The 16,560-nt window shown below is 41.6% G+C and overlaps 2 protein-coding genes across 4 annotated transcripts in view; one reads left to right on the top strand and one right to left on the bottom strand.

Annotated features, from left to right (window-relative positions):
• Window positions 1–1,667: 1,667 nt before the first annotated feature.
• LOC110975185 (hydroxysteroid 11-beta-dehydrogenase 1-like protein) lies at window positions 1,668–7,873 on the top strand. The gene is made up of 6 exons (XM_022227417.2): window positions 1,668–1,968; window positions 2,958–3,088; window positions 3,622–3,816; window positions 4,633–4,735; window positions 5,227–5,355; window positions 6,116–7,873. Exons 1-6 carry the CDS (start codon window positions 1,893–1,895, stop codon window positions 6,382–6,384), a joined length of 903 nt encoding a protein of 300 aa, XP_022083109.2. The 5' UTR covers window positions 1,668–1,892; the 3' UTR covers window positions 6,385–7,873.
• A 1,133-nt stretch (window positions 7,874–9,006) lies between these two features.
• LOC110975179 (ERO1-like protein beta) overlaps window positions 9,007–16,560 on the bottom strand; it is a 28,054-nt gene continuing 20,500 nt past the window's right edge. For all 3 annotated transcript variants that reach the window (XM_022227405.2, XM_022227404.2, XM_022227406.2), the window contains 5 exons: window positions 15,958–16,140; window positions 15,318–15,448; window positions 14,427–14,513; window positions 13,809–13,909; window positions 9,007–11,567 (listed from right to left, as the gene is read on the bottom strand). In XM_022227405.2, coding sequence (XP_022083097.2) covers window positions 11,465–11,567; window positions 13,809–13,909; window positions 14,427–14,513; window positions 15,318–15,448; window positions 15,958–16,140 — 605 coding nt within the window. In that variant the 3' untranslated portion in view covers window positions 9,007–11,464. The remainder of the gene's footprint in view (window positions 11,568–13,808; window positions 13,910–14,426; window positions 14,514–15,317; window positions 15,449–15,957; window positions 16,141–16,560) is intronic.

Here is a 16,560-nt window from a genome sequence, read left to right as displayed (position 1 = left end):
GACATGCCTGAGTACTTCTTTTCAACGGTGAACATAAATTTTTAAGTTGATTTTTCATTCTTGCTGACAATGGATTTCATTGTTTGATCTGGTAGTTCTTGATCTGACAACTTGTTTCTATGCCGAGAGGACCAACGCCTGACTGCAGAGTTTCAGTGGCCAGATGCTGACGACAGCCTCGGATGTCACCCTCCTTAAGATGAACAGAGCACACTGTTAAGAACGTCGAGTGTTCACCATCGGTTCTTCCCAGAACCACACTCTCATAAAAGAGATATTTTCTTGTACATGGTGCAACCGCAAGCCTAACCTAACACAGATAGTCTTGTTAGTGTATTCCCTCCAAAATTTTCTCCGGCTAGCAGTGCCAGAATTATGATGTCCAGGTCCTTTCTTTGAGTTATCAATATACCCGCATGCTGTGATATCGCGGATTGCATATGCGTGCTTAGTGTTTCGTTGTGTTCTCGTTTAGTACTTTTTGTCAGCTGTCAAATGTAAACCCTCATTGTCAATTAAACAGACGAAGTTTTAGTTGACATAGTGTCACTGTCTTGTTAATTGAGCCGTATTATACTCAAATATATTAATACCGATTCCAAAACCTCACAGCGTTACGACGCCATGTAAACCTCGTCTCCTCCAAGTCACACGGAGTATCACGGAGTTAGTGACGACTTATCAGAGTTTTCGACTTGAAGTACCGTCTCAGTGGCTACTGGGCGCTGATTGGCTTTCTACGGTGGGGCGCTCCTGTGGACAACCACTGCGTGCCGTTGAACATCCCTTGAGTAAGCATCCCGGGCTTGCTTGATCATCTGTACGCCCATGCCTCTCACCTTTCTGATCTTTGCTTACATCCACATCATCGTAGTACTTAAGTCGAGCTCGACCCTTGCCAGCCAGTCCTGGCGCCTGGCTCAACACCCTGGTCACCTTGTTGATTATATAGTTACGATTTATTAAGTGTTTGCTGGAATTCGAAGGAGTTAATCTTCTGCCTCTTCAGTCTCGGTCGGTAGCTGAATTTCTCCGGTCCTCTGTTTGTCACATCGGTCGCATTTTACCTTGAACTCTCGCGTCAATCCGTTTGTCTACACCATCAAAGTGCAAGCATGCGGTTCAGACAGACATTGAAGACAATGCTCAGCGAAACGCGATGTCTTCAGATGAGACAGTCGCAACATAAGTGAAGATGATGTGTCATCAGGCCCGTAACTATAGGCCTTTTTGGGGCGGGTGCGAACCCTCAACAAAGCGGACCAAGCCTAGATCTTTTGCGTTTTTATTTTGAAAAACAGCAGTATTCATGGGTCATACAAATTGTTTAAGGGTGGGGGGGTACAAGTAAACTCCCGAAGAGGGATTGACCGAGGCGAAAAATAGCGAAGTGCGTGGCACTTTTTTGCGCAAGATGTTCCACTTTATCAAAATTTTTCCTTGCCTCAAACGTGGGGGGGTTCGGACGCTGCAAGTTAATAATGCATGCCCCCATTTGAAGCAAGATATGGGACGAAGAGAACCCCCCCCCGCCTTTGTGTTGGTCATTGTTTGATCGGAATCTCAGGAATTCTTTACAGACTTCGGGGGGGTGTTAGGTAACATGGTCTAGAGTGTGTATAGGGATTGGACAGGTAAGGGGGGGTACCCCTCTGTCCCATATCTTGCCTGGTATACATGCCCCATACCCGGCTGCATTTGTCTCAGGTCTTGCCACAGAGGATAGGAACCAGTCTGTAATAGCGTATTAAACAGCGTGCAAATAGATATAGTACCCAGGCAGATATTACATGCGCATTATCTCGTCTCGTGCGCGTGCGTGCACATCCAGGGCCTGATTTCCCAGTGTTAATAAAAAAAAAAGGCACTGCCAAATATAACCGTTTTGGAAGATGGGTCTGAAAAAGTATTTGATTGCAGTAATTGCTGGGTACTTTGGATTCCTCCTCATCGACAGGTTTGATCCAGGTGAGACTAATGTAACGCCATAGGCATGATAGGCTAACTTCTGTCAGTCTGTAAATTATGTAGGAGCTCGCGCTTAAAACCTGAAATTTTGTGAAAACGCGACGAAGACGGACCACTTTAGAATCCCACAGGCTGCGCTTGGCTAATGTCTGGACCTGCTGAATTAGCAGGCTTTGATGAACATGACATCAATGGCTTTTATATCTGCTTGAGCTATGGTCACTCCATCAGAGTCCATGGTCGGATCGGCCTGCAAGTTTATTATGTACGTTTTAATGTGGGTCCTTTTTTGTGATGATCCCTCCTTGACATTATGCATGAACTGATGAAGGGCCTACATGTAGCTGACTGGTACACCAGTCTGAACTGAGTTGGGTTTTGTGTTATTTTGGTTGTTATTTTCCTATGTTAATACTTAGATAGTGGCCGTGTACACTAAAGTGTAATATGCGTTCTGAGATCTTGTGTCCACTTTTTAAAATTCTTTTATAAGATGTGCAAACAGCATTTCATAATCATCAGGATGAGCAAGATGAGGTACCCGTGATAGATGTGCAAAAGTTATGGACTCCGAAGAGTAATGACAAATTCACCATGATCTCTGTAACCTTATGATTTTTATCTGAAATATACTATTATTAGTCTTGGCAAAAACAATCTCAAGAGGGGCTGATGGTTTCCTCAAGCCATAGCAACATTTGTATCTTCCTGAAGAATGTTGTACACTGCAGCACCTAGCCAACTCGGCCAAGTTGGTGGATACCAAGTTGGCTAGGTGCTGAGTTGGTGGATGCTGAGTTGACCAAGTACCAAGTTGGTGGATGCCAAGTTGACAAAGTACCAAGTTGGTGGATGCCAAGTTGACAAAGTGCCAAGTTGGCAAGGTACCAAATTGGTTGGTGCCTAGTTGGCATGGTGCTAAGGTGACCTGATGCCATTCAGATCTCTTGCAAAGTTTATTGACCATTTTTGGGGGGTTATTATTCCAGCAAGTATAAATGGCAAGCGTGTGGTCATCACCGGTGCTAGTACGGGTATAGGAGAGCAGATAGCTTACCAGTACGCCAGGCTTGGAGCAAGGGTTCTCATTACAGCACGCAGAGAAGCAGTGTTACAACAGGTAAACGAATGTACAAGGTCATCATTACGTTAGGATGTTGACTGAGCTGGGATATCCAGACACTACACTAGATGCATAAGATGTGCCTGATATCAATGCAGATATCCAAAAGAGACTGAAGATTAAGATATTTGTTCAGTTGAACATTGGTATTACGAATGCTGATTTGCCAAACATTCATCCGATACTGTGCATGACTCGTTTGTACTCTTGTATTGTATATGTAGCCTAATCTGGCTTGGCTTCCAGTGTTTGCTCGGACTGATTAGGACTTGAAAACACATAAAGACATCTTGATATGGGGCAGTCGAAATGCTAAGGCCACTTATACTCTCAGAACATCAAGATCATGTCGTAATAAAGTGAACAGAGAAATTTTCCAGTGAATAAAGCGAATGTGTCGGAAGTGGTTTTGAACCTGTTGCTTGTTAGGCCTCTAGCCTTATGTTATTAAAAACCGCCTAGACTTTGTATTTCTCTTGAAAATAAAGTACAAGGTGAAAGGTATTCAATCGATCTGATCTCTTTGACAGGTGGTTGCCAGGTGCAAAGAGCTGGGAGCCCAGGAGGCCTTCTACCTTGCACTAGACATGGGCAGAGAGAATGACACCAGGAGGCTGATTGACGAGGCCAAGGTGAGGTTTGGTGGCCTGGACCATCTCATCCTGAACCACATCACCAACAACTACATGGCACTGTGGACTGGTGACTTGAAGAAACTGAGAAAGGTGAGCCGACATAATGCGCCTTTTTTGTATCGCAAAATACATATCTTGAAATAGCATCCGAAACATGACTGTGTAACCTCTTTTTAACCCCATGACGACGGGAATTTTTTTTTGAAAGCCGACTCCAAGAATTCCAGCCTCGCTTGGCCACGAAGGCCACCTGCCAAACCGCAAATTCTCGGTTTGTGGCCCTGCGTGCTCTGCACACTTTGAATTACACAGTGAAAAGACTCATTCGGTGGCATGCGGCTCTACTCACGCCTCCATATTCCCGTTGCCTCTTTTCAAAGTGAGGACTATTGTGAAGCTGGTGATTAGGGTCTTTTCATTTCTAGGCTACACACAAAGGCCAATCACCATATATACAAGAGCCAGGGTCTGCGTTCTTTCACCGTCTTCGCTCGAGCGAGGAATAATAGCTGAAAAGCGGGCTTAGGATCTCCCGGCGCGAAGGGGTTATTAAGGTCTTTGCCCTTCACAACTCAAAGGAGACATTATACCTGGGACCTAAAATTTCCTCGTAATAAGTAGGATGTTGTAAGAACAGTGCTGGCATTGTACAGGTTCTCCCTTTCTACCTCAGATTTGTCCCTTTCTGGAGTATTTTGGGTTTTCTTGAGAATTTTTCTCTCCCTCGATCTGAGTTTATGAAACCTCATACTCAGTTCTGTCTGATGGCTCATGAGAACGAAATTCTCAAGGACAGGACTCCAACGTACAACCTGCTCATTCTGGCGAAGGGGAAAAGCTGCAATGTACCATTTACGTCCCTCCAACATAGTCTCATCATCAGTGACATGTGATGCTCAATTGCAGACCATGGACATCAACTTTCACGCCTATGTGAGCCTAGCCACATTTGCCACACCAATGTTGGCTGAGAGCAAGGGGAGCATTGGAGTGGTGTCGTCTGTTGCAGGTACACATGTAGGGGCCAAGGGTAGATTTTAGTCAAGGTGCGCATGGCACCCCAGAGATACTATACTGGTAATATGGAAAAAGACCAGTGGGAGTGACAGTCAGGAGCCCCTTGCAGTGAAGGTTTGTGCTTTTCTTTACATTTCCCCGCATATTTAGTGCAGAAATTCTCCTACATAATGCATTGCATGTTGTGCATATTGACCCCCCAAAAATGTAGACTTACATGTACTTGTGTGTTTTTAGACTGTGTTATGTCACAAACGTCATACACACTCACGAAGGCAGTGCTTGCCATTGGTTGCTTTGGAATGGAGGGAATTGAAACAGACAATACAAACTTGCCTTTTTGGGGGGATGCAGTGGCCCCCTGTGACCTCCACCCCCACCACCCCTGGATCCGCCCTTGGTAAAGTTTCTACTCAATAGCAATGTGTTTAAGAGTTTGTCTTCCTGTTGGTGCTAACTGTCTCTCTATTTTTGCTGTCCTAGGAAAGGCAGGAGTCCCTTTTGTAGCCGATTATAGTGCATCAAAGTTCGCCCTCCATGGCTTTTTTGACTCGCTTCGCCAGGAATTTCAGATGCAGAACATCGGCATCTCGGTGACCATATTTGTCATTGGTAAGGGGATCGTTCCACATTTGTTTCATGAAGTTTGCCTTGTAGATATCATTTTCCAGTCATTTTTGATAAGGAATGACTTTTTTGGAGTGGAGTTCAACTTATGAAGTAAGTCTGAAAACCTCTGGAAGCACGAGTGTGGGCACTTTTTTACCTGAGAGGGGAGTCCAACACACCGCATCTCTACATGGTGGAGACAATGCAAGAACAGTCATTTTTTCAGCTTAAATATGTAATCCAGAAGGGTGTTTTCTTGATCCTTAATGGATCACTAACTGCGAATGGTTCTGAGGTCATCCGTGTCGGCTAGGGCTGCGTGGGAACTGGGAGAACAAGCACTGACCTCAGATGACAGGAACTAGTTTCCAAATCATGGGGGCCCAACACCTATCACTAACTGATTTGCTTTGGAGGATTCTGTGGGGAAATATTAAAATGAACGCAAGGCTACTTGGAATGCCCAAGGGTTGATAATAATTGTTATTGATAAGACGGCATTTGCAATCTAATGTATTTCCCACGTAAACTGTTGTCTTAATTCTTTGAATGTTGGTGTTAGGATTTATTTACAGGTGCCCAAGTACGTGTGCTTCACTTCAATAGGTCACCTGGCTCCAGAGCTGCATGTATAAAGAAATATGCATCACTAGTTTCAGCCCGTCTCTTTCTTTGCCACCAATGAGAATGCACTGGATCCCTTGGACTGGATCCCTTGATAGCTGGAGTAACAGTTTGACTCTGTGTAATTGTTTTTCCTAAGGTGCCATTGATACGCCCAATGCATTGGAGTACGCCAAGGAAGTCATGACGACAAACCTCTTCCTGACCACCTCTTCCTCCACCGCTTACCGCATCTTGACAGGAACCGCTAACAGAGAACGGGAGGTCTACTACCCCCTGAACGAGATCCTGCCCCTGCCTCTCTTGAGGGACTCTGCCCCCCGACTCTTGGAAGTGTTTATAAGAATGACGATAAAATCTGAATTTCTAGAGGAGATTCAGAATAATCCCAAACCCTTCAAAACATGATTGATGTCCTGGTGGAAATATCTGCACCGCAGAGATGATTTTTCTGGAGACAATTGGGGTACCTGAAAAAAGTCCAGCCTTGATTTGCAATATGGAAATGAAGGGAGATTTCCTATGATTTTCTTCAAAAAAGGTTTTTGTAGTTTTGCTGTTTACAAAACCTGTAGGGGTAAGACTTTCAAAACAATGTTTGGTTTTAGATACAGTGGAGGGCCTTTAATGGAAAATTTTGGGAGACAACTCTTGGCATAAGGCACCAACTGAAGAAAATTTGCTTGATACCGTAGCCCAAGACTGAAACCCAGATCACAGAATTTGAAGTTAAGAGAATAATGGCTTCTTCAACAGGACTTTTTTAAAGGCGGGTTTGATTCTGGCATCACTTTATTTCAAACACATCCAAAATTAAGGATAAAGACTTCCATCTCAAACTGAAGCCTCTAATTACTGCTTCAAGCCCAAATTTGACAATCATGGCTTTGCAAGCATTTATAGAACTTCATTTGTGTTTTTGATGGAATTTCATGAATAAAGGAAAAATATGTACTTGACCGGTCTTAACTGTGCATTTAAGACCAACTCTGGAGAATGGTCGCGATTAATGCCCGAACCGTTGGCGAGGACATTATCAGCATTCGTTCTCGTGAGTACGCCTGATGGATTTCTAATGATATGGTTCTAAAATTTTCCTGATCACACCGGTCCATTTTATGGCATATTTCTTTTTGAAAGTTGCCCAATAGAATATCCTTGTATATGGATTTGGTGTACGTTTAGTGCATTCTGCATGTTGCGTTGCACGCAGACTCATGACCAGTAGGAATAGAATAAACTGTCTCGTATCCAGGTACCAGCCTGTGTTTTATGTAGCAGGCATTATCACTTCTCAGCGGGCATTATCAAATATTAATAAATGGTCAACTTGCACATTGTTGAATAGGGAGAATGTCTGAGGTATTAATGAGTTTATTTATAAGTATGCACATGTAAGTCATTGTAACTGTCACAGGGTTTGATTTGTATTTGTAAATAGAGCTGATACAAAGTTCTCAAATGTTAATACAAAGCATTAACATGATAAATTTGATATATTTGTTGAGAAAATTTCAAGGGATTTTTCTATGTGAAGATCATTACCAAATCGTCAGAGAAAGCTATTCTCTGCCATGATGTGGAGAAAGACGTAATATGTCCTTTTGTAACTGATGTTTGAATGGTAATACCCAGGTTATTTATCTCTTCCCAGAAAATGCAATAATCACTAAACCTCACACACCAAGAGTGTGCAAATTTTTATACTTGTAAGTTTATGAAGACATTTGCTAATTAAACCTAATTTTTTAATAAATGATGCTTTTTTGAAGAATTTTTTCAATGAAATGATGTGATAGGTTGGTTACCTATTGATCAATCATTTAATGATTGAGAGCTCTGTAAAATCATGGTCAATAAAGTTACCAACTTCAATGGTTTATTCCCGAAAAGTAAAGATTCTTGCCTCTGTTTCATTTCTGTGAATAACTGTTATCAATTCTGTTATTCAAAATGTTAATTTAGACAGCATTGGTGGCAGTATTGTATTATTGTTGGGCTTGATTGGCTGCCTGCAGGGCTGTCAGTTGATACCATGTGAAACTCCAACTTAAATTCCCCTGTTCTAAACAACGTTCCACATCCTCGAATTAGGAAGAATACAATTGGGAATATTGACAGATGGAATGATTGACAGATGCAGCCAGCACAATGCACAAATTACCATACAGTTGGAAGAGGCAGCATAGTTTTGCTCACTCTGTGGCATGCATTGTCACATGCATATCTAAGGGGTGGGTAGCATGAACCGTAAGCGTCTCAAGTGTGAATTTGCCTCCCTCCCTCACCCCGCCCCCATCCAAATACACTAAGGTCTTCAGGGTGTAGTTTGGGGTTGTTTTTGCAACCAGATTAAACCAGAAACGTTTGAATTACAAGTGTCATTCACACATGACATGACATGAACATAATTGACTAAGGTGTTCAACAAGAAGGATGTAAGATATCAAACTTGATGTGGGAAAACAGTGAGACCAAGGATTTGTGAGATTGAGTATCTCCAGTTTGAAGTGGCAATGCTGCACTCCCCACAAAAGATGACGTGCTCACCTTGATGAAAACTTTGAAAAATGCACCTTTGCCAATAAGTATTAAAAAGATGGAGGTGCATGTAGCTTGTATTTTGATAGCCGAATGAGATTCTTTTTTGTAGGTTTGAGGGAGTATTTTTGAATGACGGCCAGCCATCACTTGACAATATCTGATCAGCAGAAACTAAGAGAGAGATGTATTAGATCATGATCGGTGAAGTCCACTCTGTCATGGTTTCGTGAAAATGATTACTTAAGCAACATAGGGCTAGTCATTTCTTGAACACGACATGTACCTCGGTGACTAGCTCTAACAGGCTCATAAGCTAGAACTTTGGAAGAGGTAACTTGATAACAGGGTGCTGCATTCTGCAAAGGATATCCATCTGTGAAAAATAACACAAGCCTTGCTTATAGATACTATATGCCTAGGAAGCAACTTCATATGACAACCAACATTTTGCAGTCATTTGACTGCCAAACAGCACACTGACCATGATTGTGTTTCGAACATGTTTCGATACTGATTTCATTTTTTTATTGATGACAGTATTTTCCATACAATTCTCCGAAGCTACTACAGATGGAAAAAAAGTTAAGGTTTTTGTATTCTGAAATTCAAAATTCAAGCAGCTGGTACAAACATAACATGCATGTAAATTCATTTGCATATTAACCCTAAATGAGCCCTTTTTTTTCCCGGACTATCTCACAGCTGGAGAGGTGGTGTAATCACTTCCGACATAAGCAACTGCATATGTTAAAATGGCCCATGTGTTAGGCAGCTGGGATACACGTAAAAGCACATCAGTGGGAAAAGTTAACACCTTGAGCGTAACCGGTCTCAGAAAACAGGTATCTGGATTGTCCTATTTATCAATAAATTGGTTTTAAAATGGTCATAAGACACACAGAAACTGCAAAGGTTCAGCAGGAAAAGAAAACAAAATGAAATCATTGACAACAGCGGGGAGGGGACCAATTCTGCCCCTTATCAGGCTCTTTTAGGGTTAAAGTGAAATGACTTCAAAACTTAAGGACTACAGCTGTATGAAACATCGTACAATCAACACCACGCAAGTAACCACATAAAGTATCAATACGGTTCATCACCAATAAGAGAATGAAGAACCAGTTCAATACTTGTATAGAAAATATACACAAAATACTCTCTTTTACCAAGCATAAGGTCAATCCTTGGTTCAATGATAGTCTACTCCGACATCATACATTGCCAACCTGTCCCTAACCAACTTCAAAAGGAGACCGTTATGAGCAGACCTATCTTCATCTTACCCTCTTTCGACGGACAATAAAAAGAGAGTGGCTCTGCAAAAAATAAAATGTACCCGATAAAAACAAACATTAACAACACATGCCAATCGCACCTGAAAGAAGAGAAGAACAGTGACAAATATGGGCAAGACTTCCCCAGATTGTAGAGGCCCGTTTCAACCACTGCTTGTAATACTATACTTCATTTTTAATTATACATCAGCGAACAGAAGGTTTAGAGAAACCAAACCAGGCTACAAAGGAAATAACACAGTCAACAAATGAATGAATGCCCTGTCTGTACACCAGTACGAGTGAGAGAATTTCACCTGAGCTTTACAATCAACTAAAAAAACATCCAAATCATGTTACCACAGAAAGGTACATAACCTTGGTGCTAACCAATGGGGTTTAAAAAGGAAAAACTGAAGTGTATACAAAACAATTGGCTGGCTGTAAATTGCACAAAAAATTTGCTTAACACAAAATGACTCTGGAGGTATAAAAAGATTCGCTGAAATTTCACAGATTTTCAGACAAGCAGAAAGAATGAAAGATTTAAGATTATGATCTGCCCAAACAAAACGAGGTTCAAGACACAACAACTACTTTTGAGTTACAGGCCTTCAACAGAATATCACATAATTTAAATAAATATGAGCCCTTAACAGCTTCAACCCGGTAATGTCCCTTTTCATCCAGATAACGTCCACTGTCATCTAGGTGCTAAACTGAGTGACACCTCAAATCAAAGAGCTCTGTTTGGTTTTTCTAAACTAAACAAAATTACCAAAGAACTTGCCTGGAAGGCTTATTTTGTGGGATTCAATCACAATTCCAATTCCAATTGTTCCTTGATATGGATGCGGTACTGAGCAACTCACTGCCCACCACGACAAAACACTGAAAACTAAATACAATAGAATTAATGAAAATACATTATGGTGTTCTTGACAGAACTTAGTAAGTGGAATCGGTTGTGCATGGCACATTAGACTTCAAAAAGGATTTCCTTTGGCAGGGCAAGGTACAATACAGTGCATAGCGTGTACGATAGAGAGACCACTTTATGGAGCCCACTATGGTAAAATGGTTAATGAACAAACACTTCTTTTTCCACATGAGTATGGACTGAGAAGTTTTGGATACATGTGATCTAGGATGGAATTGTCCTTATGAATATCAGTGAGTGAGCTTGGAGGACTCCTACTGCATTTGCATTAATGTGAGATAACGCACGAACGGAAAGAGACAAATAACAGCAGTGAGGCAGCATGGCAATAGCTAAGTTGAAAAGTGGCTACTTGATCGACAGAAAGCTCTGCGATAGTTATGAATCACTACCACAGAGTTCTGGACATCATTCGCCACTTTCCCTCAATAACAAAAATAATAAGTGGTTCCAAAAATGTGAATTCTGAAGGAACAGTGGCTACTTTTAAAGTTTGCAAGCTGGAACCCTGCACTGCTGATACGTCTTTTAAATATATCAAAGTTTGCTACGGGAACGTTTCAGGTTTGAAAAAGACACAGTGGAATTACCAACATCACGGACATCTTACAGGAGGCACCCTCAGAACAAAGAATCATGAGAATTTGGGATCATAGAAGAGTAGATTTGCAATGGTGAGGTCCCATAGGTACTTCCCTGGAGACGATGGAACAGTTCAACTGAGTTTGCATCAGAGGAAAGGCGACTTTGAAGAAGCCATCTTGGCATTTCCTGAGGTGCCTCCGCCCAGTAATATCTGAAATTCTCGAACCTCATGAACGCTGCTTGACAGCCTGTGATGTAATTAATAACGAGAAAAATGAAGGGGAAAAAATTATGAGGGTCAGGCTATTTCTCCATTGGGCCAATTTCACGAACACACACAGGCCACGTCCAAATATCTTAGCTGTGGCTCAAACTTAGGTACGATTCTATGATAATGGCTGGAGCCACTCACCTTAGAGTGGTGTGTAATTTAAAGCTGCAGCCATGCAATTTGGACACAGCCATGAGTAGCAAACAGAGCTGTAATTCACATTGTGCCCAGTTTCCAGTATTCTGCAATCACAGTCAGCATACTGTGCTAGCAGTGCCACACTAGCCATGTAAAGCAGAGCTCATAGTCATGGGACTTCTTACGAGCAGAGCTCTTAGTCATGGGACTTACTAGCAGAGCTCTTGGCCATGGGAATTACTGGCAGAGCTCTTGGCCATGGGACTTACTAGCAGAGCTCTTGGTCATGGGACTTACTAGCAGAGCTCTTGGTCATGGGACTTACTAGCAGAGCTCTTGGTCATGGGACTTACTAGCAGAACTCTTGGTTATGGGACTTACTAGCAGAGCTCTTGGTCATGGGACTTACTAGCAGAGCTCTTAGTCATGGGACTTACTAGCAGAGCTCTTGGTCATGGGAATTACTGGCAGAGCTCTTGGTCATGGGACTTACTAGCAGAGCTCTTAGTCATGGGACTTACTAGCAGAGCTCTTGGTCATGGGACTTACTAGCAGAGCTCTTGGTCATGGGACTTACTAGCAGAACTCTTGGTTATGGGACTTACTAGCAGAGCTGTTGGTCATGGGACTTACTAGCAGAGCCGTTGGTCATGGGACTTACTAGCAGAGCTCTTAGTCATGGGACTTACTAGCAGAGCTCTTAATCATGGGACTTACTAGCAGAGCCGTTGGTCATGGGACTTACTAGCAGAGCTCTTAATCATGGGACTTACTAGCAGAGCTCTTGGTCATGGGACTTACTAGCAGAACTCTTGGTCATGGGACTTACTGGCAGAGCTCTTAGTCATGGGACTTACTAGCAGAGCTCTTAGTCATGGGACTTACTAGCAGAGCTCTTAATCATGGGACTTACTAGCAGAACTCTTGGTCATGGGACTTACTGGCAGAGCTCTTAGTCATGGGACTTACTAGCAGAGCTCTTAGTCATGGGACTTACTGGCAGAGCTCTTAGTCATGGGACTTACTCAAATTTTGCTGGTAATCTGTGAAATATTCCAACTGTAAACATCCAACTGCTTGCTGTGGTAGGTGAAGATAACTTGTACCTTGGCAGTGGCATAAAGCTTTGTTATGCCAGCTACGAGTAATCTCATAACAAGATTATTATGGGATAACTTATGCTTTGGAGGTGGTACAGAATTTTTCAACTATTATAATGTATTGTATTGGTACTTCCCTCAATGCTACAAGAAATAAAGCACATCCATTGGTAAAATTACATTTCTACCTTGGTGCATTTACGAAAGAGTGAAAATAATTTTAAAAATAAAATAAAATTAACTAAAAAATAAGAAGAAACTGAACAAAACCAGGACAAAACATAATGTCCTCCAGTCTGCATGGATTTTTTCTAAGGCTTAGGGCAGTATGTCAGTATGTTCTTACAATTCAAAACTCATTCATCTACCATGAGTGCACTTGTAGTGGCAGAATCCAGTATGCCCATTATGAGTAGTCTTAAACCAGCAGTTGATGTGTTTGTGGGATCAGCAGAATATTTCACTTGTTTGATTCTCGTAACTGGTAGCAAGCTGATATCCACTGAGCCCACAAGTTTGCTTAGCAATATTTTTCTTTTCTAAGTGGTTCTGCAAAACTGAGTCCTTTAGTTGGCCTCATCTAAATACAGTATCAAACAAAATGGGCACAAATGGCTACAGATCACAGGCCAAATTTACGCAAGGATATTTCCTTGGCCAAAACTGAATACCAACCAAAAAGGCCCTGATTAACAGTTAAACTGGCCAGGTACCATTTTCTGCTCAACAGTTCCATACCATTGGACCTGCAGTTAACAAGTTGACCACGAATGTGTCATGATGATATAACTTCTCCAACATTTACTTTCTACATAATTTTTTGCATAAAATTTAAATTTGTTTCTTCCCCTGCTGAATCAGAGAATATCTCAAAGTATCTGGTAAACTAGCTCACGGACTTCTTACAATTAAGTTGAATATCAAGTACAGGTGATGAAATTTAAATTTAAGGAGAGAAGTACACTTAATGCAAAGCTTACCTGCCAAATCCATTGAAAAGGGCTATAATTTCCCGACGACGTAACTTGAGACTATCCGGACTTGAAAAGAGGATTTTTAGAGCTGTGCCCAATCCTTGTATCTATGAGAGAGTCCATCAAGAATAAAAGAATTAAGCTACCCTATGCGCAACTGGCTGTTAGAACTTCATCCTCTGTTGATAACGACTCCAACACAACCAAATCAAAGGTCAAATCAGAGGTCAAATCAAGTCAAATCATGAATATGGCAACAAGAAAGGCCACAAATACTGAAGTTATCAAGGATATCACAATTATTTGAATCGCTCTTGACTTGGCACAAACCTAGGATGATTAAAGCTAGATGACCAGTGACTGTCTGTGATCAACCTGTGCGGACTTATGATTATTCAGCAATTAGACAGGATGACACTTGCAAATTTAATGAACAAAATGGACATTATTGTGTGTTTCAGCAAACAAACCTCTTTTTGCATCAAATAATTTTAGAATAATACATGTGCTTTCTATGTTTTTTTTTTCATGAAGCAATGAAAGTTCTATAAAATGAATTGGTGGATTCAGTGACACACAATCTCAACAGGAAAGTTGGACTTCTTAACTTAAACAAAACATTACCTGGAGTTTGCCCCAAAGTTTACACTTGTCACATCCAACACAGTCCATGATTCGGGAGATATTCAGGAAATGGTTTCGAAATTCTTCCTGCGAGGCAGAAAGACAAATATGTATGGGAAGTATGGGAAATGGCCTACACCACACAGGCTAATCAAGCACAGGAATGCTTCTTATAGCTGGTCAAATCAATAACAGAAAAGGTGACTGAATGAATAGATGATGACGGCTCATCTGCAACCAGAATTACAAGACATAAACATGGTGACGGTAGGCTGGCAGCCAGGTCTTACATGGGCGTTCAGTGCTACTTCAATGAATGAAATCTTTCAAACTTACTCAAATGCACATGTGTCTCAAGCTGAAAATGTGTCCAACGTAAATCCCAGTGGTGCCAAGAAATAATGGCATCACCCTGGATAAGTGTTTTATCACACAAACCCTGTAACTTTGGAAAAATACTAAGCGTATGTTTAAAAAGTTTTTAGACACTAGTCTGCAGTAAAAACTGCCCTGGGTATAACTTGAACCCGCGATGACTTAGACAACACACACAAATAAACCTGGCACATTTTTCCAAGAAAAGGGTCAATTCATAATTCACCAAGACTGAGTGATATTAATTTCACATCATCAACAACTGTACTTCCAGTGTGATCTTTGTTCTTGCTGTAACACATTCACTTTGCTTTCGAATCGACAGGTGTGAACAAGTTTTAGTCAAGCAGATATAAACAGTGAGTGAATAAGCAATTTCTGCAAAACTAAGCTACACCTAAGGCTCACTCTGAACAGCTGTTTGATAGGAGCTTTGCTGACCAGTTAAAAAAATATATACATACATGTACCTGAGATTTCCCCCATTCTATTGTGGATTATTTCCTACATATGTACCTTAAGTCTCTTTGCCTGCAGTTTGTCACCCTGGAACATGGTACTCTCATTAAAGTGGTTGGGGAATTGTTTTATAGTTTGAAGGAGATCTTCCACATCGTGTTGAATCTGTTCATCTTCTTTGGCTTCACCTGACATAAAACAATCACAACAGTTTCGGTTACTTCCATGTCCAATTTTTATCTCTATCCTCCAGTTTGGAATATCGCATTTCCACAGGACTGTTCCACGATCAGTTTCATGTATATGTGCTGGTACAATATGAAAATACCCTAAAGTTTGACTTCTCATTAGACAATGAAACAAAATGGAGCTTCAGCGAATCAAAGGGCCTCCCGCTGAAGGGGGCGGGGAGAGATTAAATTATGAAAGTGAACCCTGTACTAAAGATAAAGCTGAGATTTGGGAGAAAACCCGCATTTCTATCAGGGCCTGATTTCAAAGAGCTGCTTAGCAACACAAATTGCTCAGTAGATGTATGTTTTAAGCAGCAAACAGCAGGGCACCAGTCACTAGCACTATACATATCATGACCTTCTGGTGGCTAACCCATTTTTGTTGAGCAAATATTGCCCTTGTTTAGTAAATTTCTGAGTTGAGTGGGTCTGCGAAATTGGCCCCTGCCTCCAACAACACCAACCTGTATAAAAAAGTTCTGCTTCAAGCAGCGGTGCGGCCTTGGCAATGGCTCGCAGCACCACTAGGTAAGTAAAATACAGATTCTTCAGTCGCACGGGGCCCTCTCCGTCCGTGGTCTGAGGATCAAACCTTTGCTTGAACTCATCCACGTTGGGCCCCCACGTCTCTACTCCAAAGATTCCACCTTGAAGGATGGAGAGAGGACAGATTCTTCAGAGAAACTCAATGAAAACGTTTACTGGTGAAATACAGGTTCTAACACGCTGCTAATAAGTTGCCGATGCGAAGCAGTGATACACCCACATGATTGTATACAATTACCCATGCAGTATCCTACACATGTACGAGAACATTTTGAAGGAGCTAGATAGTTCCACCTTTTTCAAAAGGCTGTTAAGTGATTTTTCTCCATAGCAACAGTAGTCCTTCTTTATTGCATCTGCTAGTGGAACTCCCAAGTTGCAATTTCAATGGAACTTTAATGGTCGCTGTCCATGTGGGTCTACATATTACACCCTGATAAAAAGAGGACCGATTTCAGAGCGGTTTTGGGTGCAACAGGGTCATAAAGGTTAAAAAAGGGAGCTTCACATGATTCTATCCT

This window comes from Acanthaster planci, linkage group LG01 (genome assembly GCF_054643075.1).
Source record: "Acanthaster planci isolate LZ-2023a linkage group LG01, COTS_SCS, whole genome shotgun sequence".
Lineage (NCBI taxonomy): Eukaryota > Metazoa > Echinodermata > Asteroidea > Valvatida > Acanthasteridae > Acanthaster > Acanthaster planci.
This window is presented reverse-complemented; position numbering and strand designations above follow the sequence as displayed.

What these genes read in the sequence shown, in the direction of transcription:
- LOC110975185 (XM_022227417.2), top strand. Translation starts at nt 1,893, where the DNA reads ATGGGTCTGAAAAAGTATTTGATTGCAGTAATTGCTGGGTACTTTGGA. An exon ending in CATCGACAGGTTTGATCCAG is followed by an intron (nt 1,969 to 2,957) that starts GTGAGACTAATG and finishes TTATTATTCCAG; the next exon opens with CAAGTATAAATGGCAAGCGT. An exon ending in ACTTGAAGAAACTGAGAAAG is followed by an intron (nt 3,817 to 4,632) that starts GTGAGCCGACAT and finishes GCTCAATTGCAG; the next exon opens with ACCATGGACATCAACTTTCA.